At 43.0% G+C, this 18,625-nt stretch overlaps 1 protein-coding gene across 1 annotated transcript in view; it reads left to right on the forward strand.

Moving 5' to 3' along the window:
• The window catches only part of camsap2b (calmodulin regulated spectrin-associated protein family, member 2b), a gene marked incomplete at its 5' end in the record, with an annotated part of 60,806 nt that overhangs the window by 11,708 nt on the left and 30,473 nt on the right, over nucleotides 1-18,625 (forward strand). The window contains 2 exons of the mRNA XM_084183193.1: nucleotides 14,873-15,061; nucleotides 16,220-16,309. Of these exons, the coding sequence (XP_084039319.1) occupies nucleotides 14,873-15,061; nucleotides 16,220-16,309 (279 nt within the window). The remainder of the gene's footprint in view (nucleotides 1-14,872; nucleotides 15,062-16,219; nucleotides 16,310-18,625) is intronic.

Genomic DNA, 18,625 nt, shown 5'->3' on the forward strand with positions numbered 1-18,625 from the left:
ACTCAAGTGTGATGAGGGGGTGAGATGGAGGGGGGGGGGGGGCAGTCCTCCCGTCCTCTATACTATCCAAGGACAGGGTGGGGCTCTCTGTGTGTGAGTGTGCTTGCGTGTGTGTCTAGGTGGTGATCTGATTAAGCAGGCAGCTTTAGTCGATATGTTTAAGCAGACAAATGGAGCCTATATGTGTAATGAGGATGTAAACAGGGAATTGACCTTCATCGGCAACAAAGCCCACAGCCAGTTAATTTACTTGCACGGACACACAGACTGACACACACACACACACAGATACAGTATACCGTATACACCACCACACCCCCATTGTCCGTTACACATGCACAACCTCTTCAGTATAGGTGAGATCCCCATAGGAGTTGAGAGTGTGTATGTGCAGACTCAGCAGTTTGTGAAGTTTAGTGCAGATACATTCGCCCAGAGAATAGTTTATAGCGCATATGAGGAGGAATGATGACCTCACCGTTTTTTCACGCACCGCTACTTGGCACAGGTCCAGTTCGGAAGCCGGGATGACAGTGTGTCAAAGAGAAGGACAGCAGGAGGAGGAGTGGAGAGGGGGAGCGTGGCAGACTGTCAGAGGATGAATAGAGCGGGGGAGTGAAGGAATGGAGAGGTAGAGGGGCTGCCTCTTGGCTGGGCTCCAGGGAGGAAGGAGGGAAAGACTGTGCTTGAAGAGCGAGGGAGAGGAAGGCGGATTGTGGAGGTCTGTCAGAGGATGAAAGGAAAAGAGGAGTGGAGTTGAGGAGTAAGGGCTACTACTTGGTTAAGCTCCAGGTAGAGGAGAGAGGGAGGGAGGAGGAGTAAGGGCTACTACTTGGTTAAGCTCCAGGTAGAGGAGAGAGGGAGGGAGGAGGAGTAAGGGCTACTACTTGGTTAAGCTCCAGGTAGAGGAGAGAGGGAGATAGGAGGAGTAAGGGCTACTACTTGGTTAAGCTCCAGGTAGAGGAGAGAGGGAGGGAGGAGGAGTAAGGGCTACTACTTGGTTAAGCTCCAGGTAGAGGAGAGAGGGAGGGAGGAGGAGTAAGGGCTACTACTTGGTTAAGCTCCAGGTAGAGGAGAGAGGGAGGGAGGAGGAGTAAGGGCTACTACTTGGTTAAGCTCCAGGTAGAGGAGAGAGGGAGGGAGGAGGAGTAAGGGCTACTAGTTGGTTAAGCTCCAGGTAGAGGAGAGAGGGAGGGAGGAGGAGTAAGGGCTACTACTTGGTTAAGCTCCAGGTAGAGGAGAGAGGGAGGGAGGAGGAGTCGAGAGGAGAGGGAATATTATGGCATCAGAGGATATAATATATCTGTGTATAGGGGGATGAGAGGACAAGTCGAGTATGACAGTGTGTAGGAAGTAGATAGGAGAGGGGATTACATCTGTGCTCCAGAGAAGGAGAGGAAATGGGGAATGGGTATGTGACCATCTGTGATGGGAGGATGGGTGAGGAGAGGGGGAATATGTCTGCACCAAAGAAAGAGAGGAAAGACAGTATGACAGGCTTGTTGAGGAGAGGAGAATAGAGGGTTGTAGAGTAGAAGAGAGGATAGTGTAAAGGGGATGGAAGAGTGGAGAAGGGAAATATGTGTTGGTGCTCCACTGCAGTACCATAGAGGGTGGGGACTCAGACCAAGTCTAGGCACGTACAGTGCTATGAAAAAGTATTTGCCCCCTTTCTAATTTTCTCTACTTTTGCATATTTGTGATACTGAATGTTATCAGATCTTCAACCAAAACCTAATATTAGATAAAGGGAACATAATTGGACAAATAACACAACAATTACATATTTATTTCATAAACAAAGTTATGCAACACCCAATTCCCCTGTGTGAAAAAGTAATTGCCCCCTTACACTCAATAACTGGTTGTGCCACCTTTAGCTGCAATGACTCCAACCAAATGCTTCCTGCAGTTGTTGATCAGTCTCTCACGTCGCTGTGGAGGAATTTTGGCTCACTCTTCCATGCAGAACTGCTTTAACTCAGTGACGTGTGGCTTTTCAAGCATGAACTGCTCGTTTCAAGTCCTGCCACAACATCTCAATTGGGATTAGGTCTGGACTTTGACTAGGCCATTCCAAAACTTCCAATTTGTTGCTTTTTAGCTATTTTCATGTAGACTTGATTGTGTGTTTTGGATCATTGTCTTGCTGCAATGGGGATGTCAATCTTCTCAATGTAAATATGTGTTCTCCTCATGCAATGACAATGTTTTCACTACGAGATGAGAGGAGTACAGCTCTCGCTATGACCAGTCATATCTGAGTCTGGTAAAACCGAAGCCTTTTTAGGTGCTAGTGTCACCAGTCAATGGTTTAGTGCCATTAGAGCTGGCTCTGAAGACATACATACACACACGCGCGGGCACACGGCAGATCTCTTCATGAGGGGATTAAAGACAGTCAGGGCATGGCTTTTAAATCCATGCTTTACTATCAACACCAGCACTGTTTTTATTTCAGAGGAGATCACAGCTACTGTAAACAGCCTAATACCCACAGCTAAAGCTCATCTCAGCTATCTAGCATGACAGTATCATTCCCCAGCAACAATGTAAAACCTTGAAAACAACCTTTTGAAATTGTGATTCAGTAGTACAGAAAGGTAAAATATGATAATGCTTTTACTGTAATATTATCATACAACTTTTTTCAACAAGGAATCTCTGTCCGAAAGGGATGTCCCTGCTATGACATCACAGAGTGCCGCTGGGATTGTAATACAGTATCAAAATAATCCTCTGTTTTAGTCATATTTGTGTATGTATTTCATGTCACATTTACAGTTTTAATTCATCACTTTGGTACTATTTTCACAAGTATGTGGTAAAAAAAAAAAAAAAGACTCTTTGTACAAAACTACAAACTGGTAACACTTGTAATGCAGCCAGTCTTACATTCAAAACCTTTCATTGTGCATTCATTTTGTTTGTACACATCTTTCACCACACAACCATTAATCCAAAATATAAGTTTACAGTTAAATATAATGAGAACATTGGTTTTATCACCAAAATACAACATAATGATATCTTCTCAATGTAGTTATTTTAACAACCAGTTAATCCAATAGCAAAAAAGTCAGAGTGCCTTCAGAAAGTATTCACACCCCTTGACTTTTTCCAAATGTTGTTGCCTTAAAATGAATTAAATTGAGATGTCACTGGCCTACACACAATACCCCATAATGCCAAAGTGGAATTATGTTTTTCGAAATTGTTACAAATTAATTAAAAATGAAAAGCTGAAATGTCTTGAGTCAATAAGTATTCAACCCCTTTGTTATGGAAAGCCTAAGTAAGTTCAGCAGTAAAAATGTGCTTAACAAGTCACATAATAAGTTGTATGGACTCATTCTGTGTGCAATAATAGTGTTTAACATGATTTTTGAATGACTACCTCATCTCTGTATCACACATACAATTATCTGTCAGTCGAGCAATGAATTTCAAACACAAATTCAACCACAAAGACCAGGGAGGTTTTCCAACGCATCGCAAAGAAGGGCACCTATTGGTAGATGGGTACTTTTTTTTTTCAAGCAGACATTGAATATCCCTTTGAGCATGGTGAAGTTATTAATTGCACTTTGGATGCATACACACCCAGTCACCACAAAGATACAGGCGTCCTTCCTAACTCAGTTCCCGGAGAGGAAGGAAACCGCTCAGGGATTTCACCATGAGGCCAATGGTGACTTTAAAACAGTTACAGAATTTAATGGCTGTGATAATCCCGTGTAGCTCAGTTGGTAGAGCATGGCGCTTGCAACGCCAGGGTTGTGGGTTTGATTCCCACGGGGGACCAGTATGAAAAAAAATAATGTATGCACTCACTAACTGTAAGTCGCTCTGGATAAGAGCGTCCGCTAAATTACTAAAATGTAAAATGTAAAAAAAAATGATAGGAGAAAACTGAGGATGGATCAACAACATTGTAGTTACTCCACAATAATAATCTAATTGACAGAGTGAAAGATCTGTACAAAATAAAAATATTTCAAAACATGCAACAAGGCACTAAAGTATAATTGCACAAAATGTGGCAAAACAATTAACTTTTTATCCTGAATACAAAGTGTAATGCTGGGGCAAATCCAATACAACACATTACTGAGTACCACTCTCCATATTTTCAAGCATAGTGGTGGCTGCATCATGTTATGGGTATGCTTGTAATCATTAAGGACTGGGGAGTTTTTCAGGATAAAAAATAAACAGAATGGAGCTAAGCACAGGCTAAATCCTAGAGGAAAACCTGGTTCAGTCTGCTTTCTACCAGACACTGGGAGATGAATTCACCTTTCAGCATGACAGTAACTTAAAACACAAGGCCAGATCTACACTGAAGTTGCTTACCAAGAAGACAATGAATGTTCCTGAGTGGCTGAGTTACAGTTCTGACTTAAATCTGCTTGAGAATTTATGGCAAGACTTGAAAATAGTTGTCTAGCAATGATCAACGACCAATTTGACAGAGCTTGAAGAATTTTGAATAATGGGCAAATACAGTATAGTACAATCCAGGTGTGGAAAGCGCTAAGAGACTTACCCAAAAAGACTCCCAGCTGTAATCGCTGCCAAAGGTGGTTCTAACATGTACAGTGCCTTGCAAAAATATTCATCCCCCTTGGCGTTTTTCCTATTTTGTTGCATTACAACATGTAATTTAAAATTGATTTTTATTTGGATTTTATGTAATGGCCATACACAAAATAGTCCAAATTGGTGAAGTGAAATGAAAAAAATAACTTGTTTCAAAAAATTCTAAACAATTAATAACGGAAAAGTGGTGCATGCATATGTATTCAACCCCTTTGCTATGAAGCCCCTAAATAAGATTTGGTGCAACCAATTACCTTCAGAAGTCACATAATTAGTTAAATAAAGTCTACCTGTGTGCAATCTAAGTGTCACATGATCTGTCACATGATCTCAGTATATATACACCTGTTCTGAAAGGCCCCAGAGTCTGCAACACCACTAAGCAAGGGGCACCACCAAGCAAGCGGCACCATGAAGACCAAGGAGCTCTCCAAACAAGTCAGGGACAAAGTTGTGGAGAAGTACAGATCAGGGTTGGGTTCTAAAAAAATATCCTAAACTTCGAACATCCCACGGAGCACCATTAAATCCATTATTAAAAAATTGAAATAATATGGCACCACAACAAACCTGCCAAGAGAGGGCCGCCCACCAAAACTCACGGACCAGGCAAGGAGGGCATTAATCAGAGAGGCTGAGCTCCACAGCGGAGATTAGAGTATCTGTCCATAGGACAACTTTAAGCCGTACACTCCACAGAGCTGGGCTTTACGGAAGAGTGGCCAGAAAAAAGCCATTGCTTAAAATAAAAATAAAAGCAAACACGTTTGTTGTTCGCCAAAAGGCATGTGGGAGACTCCCCAAACATATGGAAGAAGGTACTCTGGTCAGATGAGACTAAAATTGAGCTTTTTGGCCATCAAGAAAAACAATGTCTGGCGCAAACCCAACACCTCTCATCACCCCGAGAACACCATCCCCACAGTGAAGCATGGTGGTGGCAGCATCATGCTGTGGGGATGTTTTTCCATCGGCAGGGACTGGGAAACTGGTCAGAATTGAAGGAATGATGGATGGTGCTAAATACAGGGAAATTCTGGAGGGAAACCTGTTTCAGTCTTCCAGAGATTTGAGACTGGGACGGAGGTTCACCTTCCAGCAGGACAATGACCCTAAGCATATTGCTAAAGCAACACTCAAGTGGTTTAACATGTCTTGGAATGACCTAGTCAAAGTCCAGACCTCAATCCAATTGAGAATCTGTGGTATGACTTAAAGATTGCTGTACACCAGCGGAACCCATCCAACTTGAAGGAGCTAGAGCAGTTTTGCCTTGAAGAATGGGCAAAAATCCCAGTGGCTAGATGTGCCAAGCTTATAGAGACATACCCCAAGAGACTTGCAGCTGTAATTGCTGCAAAAGGTGGCTCTACAAAGTATTGACTTTGGTGGGGTGAATAGTTATGCACGCTCAAGTTTTCAGTTTTTTGGTCTTATTTCTTGTTTGTTTCACAATAAAATATATTTTGCATCTTCAAAGTGGTAGGCATGTTGTGTAAATCAAATTATACAAACCCCCCAAAAATCCATTTTAATTCCAGGTTGTAAGGCAACAAAATAGGAAAAATGCCAAGGGGGGTGAATACTTTCACAAGCCACTGTATTGACTCAGGGGTGTGAATACTTATGTAAATTAGATATTTCTGTATCCGTAAAAACGTTTTGACTTTGTCATTATTGGGTATTGTGTGTAGATGGGTGAGAGAGAAAAAATCTATTTAATCCATTTTGAATTCAGGCTGTAACACAACAAAATGTGAAATAAGTTAAGGGTATGAATACTTTCTGAAGGTACACATTTAATTTGGAATACGTCAAGGGGTATTAATACTTTCAGAAGGCAATGTACATGTTTCAAAATGTCCCTTTGAATGTAGAATGCTAGAGTACTGTAAATTACAGTGCATTACACTGTTTTCAAATTAGGCAATACACTTGCACTACCCATTTAATATTGACTGAACATCACATTTCCATAATTTCTGTCCCATGTGTGATCAAAGGTGTGATCATTGAAGACATCTTTCACAATGTAATCAGATGAAATAAATGAAACAAACAGTGTTTAGCAGGCACTAGTTTGCATCAAGCCTGTCTTGAGCATTTGGCTGTAGGTTCTCATTGAAATCACAGTATATATCCTAATTTTTCATGCGCCTGGGGGAAAACCTTTTGGCATGGCGAATCCAAGCCTGACACATGATTGAAATCATTGCATGCCTCATCCATGGCCTGAAGGAGGGTGATACGCTCATGGGGACGGCAATCATACATCTTCCACCTATATTGTAATCGTGTATTGTATTTTCCGGTATTGTATTCTACTTATGTATTGTAGTTGTCCTGTACGTGGCTCAGTCGTATTAAGTAATAGTCAAATGTCTTTTAACAAAAGAGAAGAGATTCATATCAAAAGTAATGTAAGCATTGCATTGTGAAATGCAATTACTTTATATAAACATGTATTGCAACGTGAAACATGTATTTCTAGATCAAACACTGATTAAGTTTGGTGAAAAGTGACTGTATGATTTTGTGTATTGTACTTATTCAATTGAAAATGTGCTTAGAGTTTTGAAACAACTGCCTTTTTGATGATATGTTTTGAATTTTGTGCTAAGAGTTGTGAAAATATACCAAATACTTGTGAAAATTGCGCCAAAGTGATAAAAAAAAACAGTAATTGAATTGAAAAATGTTTACTCCCATAAGCCCAACAACATGCCTCAAAGTTATTATACTACTGCCAGCTAAAGAACATCTTAAAAACATTTAAGATTAGTGGGTTTATGTAAATAAAGTCAGTGGGTTCAGAAGGGACTAGGACTAAATCTCATAGCTGCATGTTCAGCTGTAAGGCTATTGGTTTAAATCCAGAGTGGATTTCTGGATGGTAAAGTCCAGTGTACAGTAAGCCTCATGGCTCTCTGTTGTCCCTCTGCAACAAACATACAGTGAGGGAAAAAAGTATTTGATCCCCTGCTGATTTTGTACGTTTGTCCACTGACAAAGAAATGATCACTCTATAATTTTAATGGTAGGTTTATTTGAACAGTGAGAGACAGAATAACAACAAAGAAATCCAGAAAAAATCATGTCAAAAATGTTATAAATTGATTTGCATTTTAATGAGGGAAATAAGTATTTGACCCCCTCTCAATCAGAAAGATTTCTGACTACCAGGTGTCTTTTATACAGGTAACGAGCTGAGATTAGGAGCACACTCTTAAAGGGAGTGCTCCTAATCTCAGCTTGTTATCTGTATAAAAGACACCTGTCCATAGAAGCAATCAATCAATCAGATTCCAAACTCTCCACCATGGCCAAGACCAAAGAGCTCTCCAAGGATGTCAGGGACAAGATTGTAGACCTACACAAGGCTGGAATGGGCTACAAGACCATCGCCAAGCAGCTTGGTGAGAAGGTGACAACAGTTGGTGCGATTATTCGCAAAATGGAAGTTGCCAAACGTCAGCCTCGAAACCTTAATGACTTGGAGAAGATCTGCAAAGAGGAGTGGGACAAAATCCCTCCTGAGATGTGTGCAAACCTGGTGGCCAACTACAAGAAATGTCTGACCTCTGTGATTGCCAACAAGGGTTTTGCCACCAAGTACTAAGTCATGTTTTGCAGAGGGGTCAAATACTTATTTCCCTCATTAAAATGCAAATCAATTTATAACATTTTTGACATGCGTTTTCTGGATTTTGTTGTTGTTATTCTGTCTCTCACTGTTCAAATAAATCTACCATTAAAATTATAGACTGATCATTTCTTTGTCAGTGGGCAAACGTACAAAATTAGCAGGGGATCAAATACTTTTTTCCCTCACTGTATGGTGAACATCGAAATCAAATCACATTTTATTTGTCACATGCGCCGAATACAACAGGTGTAGACTTTACCTTGAAATGCTCACTTACAAGCCCTTAACCAACAATGCAGTTCAAGAAATAGAGTTAAGAAAATATTTACTAAATAAACTAAAGTAAAAAATTAAATCAAAATAACACAATAAAATAACAATAACAAGGCTATATACAGGGGGTACCGGTACCGAGTCAACGTGCGGGGGTACAGGTTAGTCGAGGTAATTTGTACATGTAGGTAGGGGTAAAGTGACTATCCATAGATAATAAACAGCGAGTAGCAGCAGTGTAAAAACAAAGGGGGAGTCAATGTAAATAGTCCGGGTGGCCATTTGATTAATTGTTCAGCAGTCTAATGGCTTGGGGGTAGAATCTGTTAAGGAGCCTTTTTGACCTAGACTTGGCGCTCCGGTACCGCTTGCCGTGCGGTAGCAGAGAGAGCAGTCTATGACTTGGGTGAATGGAGTCTTTGACAATTTTTTGGGCCATCCTCTGACCCTGGCTAGAATATAGGTCCTGGATGGCAGGAAATTTGGCCCCAGTGATGTACTTAGCCGTACGCACTACCCTCTGTAGCGCCTTACGGTCGGAAGCCGAGCAGTTGCCATACCAGGGGGTGATGCAACCGGTCAGGATGCTCTCGATGGTGCAGCTGTATAACTTTTTGAGGATCTGGGGACCCATGCCAAATCTTTTCAGTCTCCTGAGGGGGAAAAGGTGTTGTTGTGCCCTCTTCACGACTGTCTTGGTGTGTTTGGACCATGATAGTTCGTTGGTGATGTGGACACCAAGGAACTTGAGCCTCTCAACCCGCTCCACTACAGCCCCATCGATGTGAATGGTGGCGTGTTCGGCCCTCCTTTTCCTGTAGTCCACGATCAGTTCCTTTGTCTTGCTCACGTTGAGGGAAAGGTTGTTGTCCTGGCACCACACTGCCAGGTCTCTGACCTCCTCCCTATAGGCTGTCTCATCGTTGTCGGTGATCAGGCCTACCACTGTTGTGTCGTCAGCAAACGTAATAATGGTGTTGGAGTCGTGCTTGGCCACGCAGTCGTGGGTGAACAGGGAGTACAGGAGGGGACTAAGCACGCACCCCTTAGGGTCCCCCGTGTTGAGGATCAGCGTGGCAGATGTGTTGTTGCCTACCCTTACCACCTGGGGGCGGCCTGTCAGGAAGTTCAGGATCCAGTTGCAGAGGGAGGTGTTGAGTCCCAGGGTCCTTAGCTTAGTGATGAGCTTTGTGGGCACTATGGTGTTGAACACTGAGTTGTAGTCAATTAACAGCATTCTCACATAGGTGTTCCTTTTGTCCAGGTGGGAAAGGGCAGTGTGGAGTGCGATTGAGATTGCGTCATCTGTGGATCTGTTGGGGCAGTATGCGAATTGGAGTGGGTCTAGGGTTTCCAGGATGATGGTGTTGATGTAAGCCATGACCAGCCTTTCAAAGCACTTCATGGTAACCAACGTGAGTGCTACGGGGCGGTAGTCATTTAGGCAGGTTACCTTCGTTTCAGTGTTGCTTGCCTCAAAGCCAGTATAAAAGGCATTTAGCTCGTCTGGTAGGCTCGCATCACTGGCCAGCTCGCGGCTGGGTTTCCCTTTGTAGTCCGTAATAGTTTGCAAGCCCTGCCACATCCAACGAGCGTCAGAGGCGGTGTAGTAGGATTCAATCTTAGTCCTGTATTGACGCTTTGCCTGTTTGATGGTTCGTCTGAGGGCATAGCGGGATTTCTAACATCCGGATTAGTATCCTGCTCTTTGAAAGCGGCAGCTCTAGCCTTTAGCTCGGTGCGGATGTTGCCTGTAATCCATGGCTTCTTTTTTGGGATATGTACAGTGGGGAGAACAAGTATTTGATACACTGCCGATTTTGCAGGTTTTCCTACTTACAAAGCATGTAGAGGTCTGTAATTTTTATCATAGGTACACTTCAACTGTGAGAGACGGAATCTAAAACAAAAATCCAGAAAATCACATTGTATGATTTTTAAGTAATTAATTTGCATTTTATTGCATGACATAAGTATTTGATACATCAGAAAAGCAGAACTTAATATTTGGTACAGAAACCTTTTTTTGCAATTACGAGATCATACGTTTCCTGTAGGTCTTGACCAGGTTTGCACACACTGCAGCAGGGATTTTGGCCCACTCCTCCATACAGACCTTCTCCAGTACCTTCAGGTTTCGTGGCTGTCGATGGGCAATACGGACTTTCAGCTCCCTCCAAAGATTTTCTATTGGGTTCAGGTCTGGAGACTGGCTAGGCCACTCCAGGACCTTGAGATGTTTCTTACGGAGCCACTCCTTAGTTGCCCTGGCTGTGTGTTTCGGGTCGTTGTCATGCTGGAAGACCCAGCCACGACCCATCTTCAATGCTCTTACTGTGGGAAGGAGGTTGTTGGCCAAGATCTCGCGATACATGGCCTCATCCATCCTCCCCTCAATACGGTGCAGTCGTCCTGTCCCCTTTGCAGAAAAGCATCCCCAAAGAATGATGTTTCCACCTCCATGCTTCACGGTTGGGATGGTGTTCTTGGGGTTGCACTCATCCTTCTTCTTCCTCCAAACACGGCGAGTGGAGTTTAGACCAAAAAGCTCTATTTTTGTCTCATCAGACCACATGACCTTCTCCCATTCCTCCTCTGGATCATCCAGATGGTCATTGGCAAACTTCAGACGGGCCTGGACATGCGCTTGCTTGAGCAGGGGGACCTTGCGTGCGCTGCAGGATTTTAATCCATGACGGCGTAGTGTGTTACTAATGGTTTTCTTTGAGACTGTGGTCCCAGCTCTCTTCAGGTCATTGACCAGGTCCTGCCGTGTAGTTCTGGGCTGAATCCTCACCTTCCTCATGATCATTGATGCCCCACGAGGTGAGATCTTGCATGGAGCCCCAGACCGAGGGTGATTGACCGTCATCTTGAACTTCTTCCATTTTCTAATAATTGCGCCAACAGTTGTTGCCTTCTCACCAAGCTGCTTGCCTATTGTCCTGTAGCCCAACCCAGCCTTGTGCAGGTCTACAATTTTATCCCTGATGTCCTTACACAGCTCTCTGGTCTTGGCCATTGTGGAGAGGTTGGATGTCTGTTTGATTGAGTGTGTGGACAGGTGTCTTTTATACAGGTAACGAGTTCAAACAGGTGCAGTTAATACAGGTAATGAGTGGAGAACAGGAGGGCTTCTTCAAGAAAAACGAACAGGTCTGTGAGACCCGGAATTCTTACTGGTTGGTAGGTGATCAAATACTTATGTCATGCAATAAAATGCAAATTAATTACTTAAAAATCATACAATGTGATTTTCTGGATTTTTGTTTTAGATTCCGTCTCTCACAGTTGAAGTGTACCTATGATAAAAAATTACAGACCTCTACATGCTTTGTAAGTAGGAAAACCTGCAAAATCGGCAGTGTATCAAATACTTGTTCTCCCCACTGTACGTACGGTCACTGTGGGGACGACGCCGTCGATGCACTTATTGATGAAGCCGGTGACTGAGGTGGTATACTCCTCAATGCCATTGGATGAATCCCGGAACATAGTCCAGTCTGTGCTAGCAAAACAGTCCTGTAGCGTAGCATCCGCGTCATTTGACCACTTCTGTATTGAGAGAGTCACTGGTACTTCCTGCTTTAGTTTTTGCCTGTAAGCAGGAATCAGGAGGATAGAATTATGGTCAGATTTGCCGAAGGGAGGGTGAGGGAGAGCTTTGTATGCATCTCTGTGTGTGTAGTAAAGGTGGCCTAGAGGTTTTTTTTTCCTCTGGGTGCACATGTGACATGCTGGTAGAAATGAGGTACAACGGATTTAAGTTTGGCTGCATTAAAGTCCCCGGACACTAGGAGCGCTGCTTCTGGATGAGCATTTTCTTGTTTGAAATTAAATTAAATCACAGTATCGAATCACAATACATATAGAATCGTGAGAATCGTGAGAATCGTGAGAATCTCAATACATATCGTATCGGCACCTAAGTATCATGATAATATTGTATCGGGAGGTCCCTGGCAATTCCCAGCCCTACTGGTCATCATTTCATATGTCTGATTCACACCTACAGTGCCTTCAAAAAGTATTCATAGCCCTTGAATTATTCCACATTTTGTTGTATTAAACAGATTTTTTTCTCACCCATCTGTGAAAGCATTTGTATTTTTTTTCCTACATATTTATTGAAAATGAAATACAGATATCTCATTTACATAAGTATTCACACCCCTGAGTCAATACTTTGTAGAAGCACCTTTGGGTAAGTCTCTAAGAGCTTTCCACACCTGGATTGTGCAACATTTGCCCATTATTCTTAAACAAATTCTTCATGCTCTGTCAAATTGGTTGTTGATCATTGCTATAAAACCATTTTCAGGTCCTGCCATAGATTTTCAAGATTTCCAGAATACCCATAACATGATGCAGCCACCACTATGCTTGAAAATATGGAGAGTGATACTCAGTAACGTGTTATATTGGATTTGCCCCAAACATAACACTTTGCATTCAGGACGAAAAGTTAATTGCTTTGCCAAATTTAATGCAGGATGCATGTTTTGGAATATTTGTATTCTGTACAGGCCTCCTCTTTTCACTCTGTCAATTAGGTTAGTATTGTGGAGTAACTATAATGTTGTTGGTCCATCCTCAGTTTTCTCCTATCACAGCCGTTAAACTCTTTAACTGTTTTAAAGTCACCATTGGCCTCATGGTGAAATCCCTGAGCGGTTTCCTTCCTCTCCGGCAACTGAGTTAGGACGGACGCCTGTATCTTTGTAGTGACTGGGTGTATTGATAGTGTAATTAATAACTTCAACATGCTCAGTCTTTTTTTTTCATCTACCAATAGGTGCCCTTCTTTGCGAGGCATTGGAAAAGCTCTCTGGTCTTTGTGGTTGAATCTGTGTTTGAAATTCACTGCTCGACTGAGTGGACCTTTACAGATAATGTATGTTTGGGGTACAGAGATGAGGTAGTCATTCAAAAATCATGTTAAACACTATTATTGCACACTGAGTGAGTCCATGCAACTTATTGTGACTTGTTAAGCAAATTTTTACTCCTGAACTTATTTAGGCTCGCCATAACAAAGGGGTTGAATACTTATTGACTCAAGACATTTCAGCTTTTCATTTTTAATTTGTAATACATTTGAAAAACATAATTCCACTTTGCCATTATAGGGTATTTTGTGCAGGCCAGTGGGGGAAAAAAACGAATCCATTTTACATTCCGGCTGTAACACAACAAAATGTGGAATAAGTCAAGGGGTGTGAATACTTTCTGAAGGCACTGTAATATGGTGTATCAGATTAAGCAGTTCTTCATTCTTGAAAGTGTGATGTTAGAAAATGCATACAATCTTGGATAATTTGATATACTGAAACCTATAAAATAGTCATTAGAATATCTATTTAATTTATAGCTTTCACCAAATCCTAGCTCTATGTTGAATGTGTAATGTTCCATGAGGACTTGGTCTGTAGTCTGTATTGACACTGTACAAACCTACTATATTTGCTGACATTGGGCTTTAAAGAACTGGGATGGGCTTTAAAGAACTGGGAGACAAAGCACAGAAAAGTTGGTTAGTTGGTCTCTCTCGCTCTTTCTTTCTCTGTCTCTGTCAGTCTCTCTCTCGGTTTCTCTCTCTCCTTCTGTCTGTGTTGGTCTGTCTCCCCCCTCTCTCTCTCTCCCTCTCTCTTTCTCCTTCTCTCTCTCTCTCTCTTCTTTGGGAAACACACGGCCACACCATGTGTAAACAGTCTCTTATATAAGCATCTCTATGGGGTCATGAATAGAGGTCTGTGAGCCAAGTTCTGCCAATACGTTGCTGTTTGTGTTTTTGTGTTTATTCTGTTTTGTTGCTCGGTGCTGTTGGTTTTGCGTCAGTAGTTTTAAAGCATAGTATTGTTGGAATAACAAAGTAAGTTCACTGCAAGGTTTCCTTGTAGTAAACACACACACTAGAAGATGTTAGAGTGGACTAGACCTCTAGTGAGGCGAGAAGAGGAAGGGGAGGGAGAGCTGCTAGCCACCCTGGAATGGGATTGGAAAGGCCAGCAGAATGTCATGCTTTGTACTGTTCTAGTCAGACAAACACACACTCAGACACATTTACACGGTTCCCCATTTAGAACCCAAGTGACATCCATTAATGTTTTCATAAGTACTGAAACGTATGTTTTGTACCAAACATGCCCAGGGTTTTTATGTGACCTACATTTGACCTTAGATGGGTATCTATGACCTTTTCATTTTGAGGTGACTGGAAGAGGGAACGGGGATCTAATATTCTCTGTGAAACATTGATGACGGTGTCCTCTCGGAGCAACCATTCTATCACCCATCTCTGAGAGAACATGGACCAACGTGGACCATTCTAACACCGTCTCCCTTCCCCAGAGTTCCCATCTGGCCCTAATAGACACTCTGATGATGGCGTACACGGTGGAGATGGTGAGTGTGGAGCGAGTGATGGCCTGCATCCACCGCTACTCCTCCTCTCCCAATGACCTCTCCTCCCACCCTGACGGACACATCAGGGACCTGCCCTACGACACTGAGGATGCAGTCACCACCTGGATCAACAAGGTAGGGTACACACCCGCGCGCCCACACACACACACCATTAGTATTGATGCTAATGTTGCTAGCGTTCCTAATAATGTCCCAGCATCAGTAATGTCCTAAAGAGCACACACTCTGGCTCCGTGTTGTTGGCTCCCAGCTGGGCTTGTTTACATTCCTCCCTGCAGAAGCCCATGTGCTTTTTCCTCCCTGCTGCAGGACAAGGCCAGACGGATACACACATGCAGGCACGCATGTACACACACACACACACACACACACACGCTTCACACACAGATTCACGTGCTTACAAATATAGTCATGGAAAAATGCACACTCATGCAGACAAATGAGGATGGATGAACACGAACATTGACATAAATACACACGCACACAGATGTGGGACCTTTTTTTTGTTGATGTGATTTTTTTTACTATACATTTGTTTTGATAGGCTTCAGTAGGCTATAGTTTAGGTGTGAGATCTAGTGAGAGTAAGAGCACTACAGGTTTTCACTGAATTGATGTAAATCATGAGGCTCTTTTGAATTTCATGCGGCGCAGGAAAATGTTCTGCGACAACAGAGTGATCAAATTAAGATAGACATCTCTATACTCAGGAAAGACAAAGATACACACATGATCAGTCAGACGTGGATGGACTCTCACACACACAGACACACACACAGCTTGCAGGCATAGCGTGCAATTGCCAGTCTCAGGATAGCTAGCCAATCTGTAGGAGAGAAGTGTGTGTGTGTGTGTGTGTGTTCACGTGCGTCCTAAAGCCAATGTTACATCACTGGCACTGGAATTCATTTTATTTCCCTCATTAAGTTTTGTTTATATTTGTTGTACACATACAACTTCACAACAAGGCTTAGAGCTAGAGTGCATCATTTATGAGGTTATGAGAGGTTGCAATGTATTCATGAGCTGAATGATGAAGTCATAGTACTGTTTTTTTAACTACATTATGGTAAAGTTAGTCTTGCCACCCAGAATGTTTAGTCTGTCACGAGAGACTGTAGTCGGTCTCTTTCTCTCTCACAAACACACACAAAAACAAAACCTCTCTATTCAGTCCCCCTTATTGGGAATGTGACCCTCAATAATATCCCTTCTCTTTCTCCAATCTCTCTATCTGTGTCTGTGTCTGTCTCTCTCTCTCTCTCTCACTAGGTGAATGAGCACCTCAGGGAGATTCTGGTGGAGGAGCAGAGGTTGAGAGAGAGCTCCTGCTCTGAGAGCACAGCTACTGCATCACAGAGGGTGAGTACTGACAAGCACACACACACTGACACACACGCTCTGACTTCTCTCCCTCATTGCCCTCTGTTGACATGGTCTGATATAACAGTCTAGACAGGGTCTCCCAGGCTCAACAGCAAGGGCCCCTCTCCAACCTCTCCGATTCCACTAGTACGAACTGACCACACAGAAGCACACAATTGTTTTCTTTCCGTCTCTCTCTCTCGCCACTTTCACTCCTCTCTTTCTTTTTCTCTTTGACACACACAAACACACACGCACATTCTGCACACATATGTCCCATGCTAACAGAAGAACTGATGAGCTCAGTGTCATGTCAGCTGTATAGAGATATCGGCTGCTGCACTACTGTTAGAGAGAGAGAGAGCAGCAGAGACACACACACAAACCAGAGCAAGCGAGAGAGAGAACGGGTGGAGAGAGAGCAAAATAGAGGGAAACAAATAGTGAGAGATGGTGAAAAAAGAGTGGAACAGATCAAGAGCGGGGGCAAGACAGAGAGAGCATCAGACAGACAGAGAGAGAAAAGGAGGGCCACAGAGAGAAAGACAGAGTGAGAAAGAGAGAGGGCAACAGAGAGTGAGAGAGAGAGAGATAAAGCGAGCTTGACAGACTGCACTGCAGGGACAGTAGTTATGTAAGGCCTATGTGACAGTCTGAGTCATCCCTCTGGTCTCTACTGCTGACAGTACAAAGAGACACGAGAGTCCTCATCTCACCCACAGTGACCTGTGTCAGGTCACGACCCTGTCTGAGAGGTCAAAGATCAAACCTAAAATGCTCTTTAGTGGCCAGATCAAATCTCCTCATTGAAAAACAGTCAACTCACTGTGATAACAAAGAATATAATCACAAAAAGGTGGTAACCCAGCTAGCACGTTTCCTGACTGGTAAAACTGAACGTTTTTAAAATGTTCTGACAACAGAAGTGAACATGTTCTGGGAACTTTTATTTTTAGTTTGCAGGGAGGTTCTGAGAACGTTTTACTCTTGTTCCTTTAAAGTTTTCCTGCAAGGTTTTATTAACACTCTGGGAACGTTAATAACGCTTTAGGTTATTTTGAGTTTTTTTAATAACTTCCTTAAAACTTTCACTGAAAGTTTCGATAACACTGCTATCTTATTTTGGGTTAACTTTGTTGAACTCCAAGCACAGATAGGACACATGCAAACACATTTTGCTTTTGTGACACGCATCAGTGGGATTTTATCCAATTTCTGTTCTGTATCCATGGAATCAGTCCATGCCATGTTTTTTTTACACATACAAAGCTGTTTTAGTCTATTCAAACAGACCCCATTTCAAAGGAAACAAGCATTCATTAACATCAGATGTGGCCAATTAGTGGGCGCGGTCAACACACCTGAATACACTTAACAAGATAGAGGATAGAACGTTTTGTTGATGCTGAGAACGGAATGTATATGTTTTTAAATAACATTCTTAGAACATTCTCCGAACGTGACTAAAGTTTTGTTGTGGGTTTTGTGGAAAGTTTTCTTCATATTCTGAGAACTAAATGTATGTTTTTAAATAACATTCTCTGAACTTTAACGTTTTTATGGAAAATGTTCTTAACATTCTCTGAACAATTTGAGAACATGACATTGAATAAAACCATGAGAAAACCTGTACAAAATGTTATGGTGAAGTACTGAAATTCCCACAGAAGAAAGTTGTTTCTTAACGTTCTTGGAACAATTTGAGAACAATTGGAGAACAACGGGGAGTTTGCTCGCCTCTTTCTGGCTGTTTTTGATCACCCGCCTGAGGGTCAAGAGGCGTGCGAACGACTGGTTCATCTGAGGCAGGGGACGAGGACCGCTCAGGACTACGCGCTGGAGTTCCGGACGCTGGCAGCGGGGTCCGGGTGGAACGAGCGGGCCCTGATCGACCATTTCCAGTGCCACCTAAGGGAGGACGTCCGACGGGAGCTAGCCTGCCGGGATGCCATGCTATCGTTCTCCCAACTGGTGGACATGGCCATCCGGCTGGACAATCTGCTAGCATCCAGAGGACGTCCTGATAGGGGTCTGCCCGTTCCCACTCTGGACGACTCTGACCCAAAGCAGATGGAGCTGGGGGAAGCCGCCGGTCGAGAGAGCGCAGGAGGACAGCGACAGTGCCACTCTCTAGTGGCACAAAGGAACAATCCACCTCACGTCGCAGTGAACTTTCTTTTGGGTCTGGAGGCGGTAGGCAGGGTACTCACGCATCACCCAAGGTAACGAACACCCAAACGTGTTCAGAGCCCTTTGCGGCGCACTGTACTTTATCTATCTCCTTTCCTGATCACTTGGTAGGTTCCCAGTGTA

The sequence above is a fragment of the Coregonus lavaretus genome, assembly GCF_964263955.1.
Source record: "Coregonus lavaretus genome assembly, chromosome: 19".
Classification (NCBI taxonomy): domain Eukaryota; kingdom Metazoa; phylum Chordata; class Actinopteri; order Salmoniformes; family Salmonidae; genus Coregonus; species Coregonus lavaretus.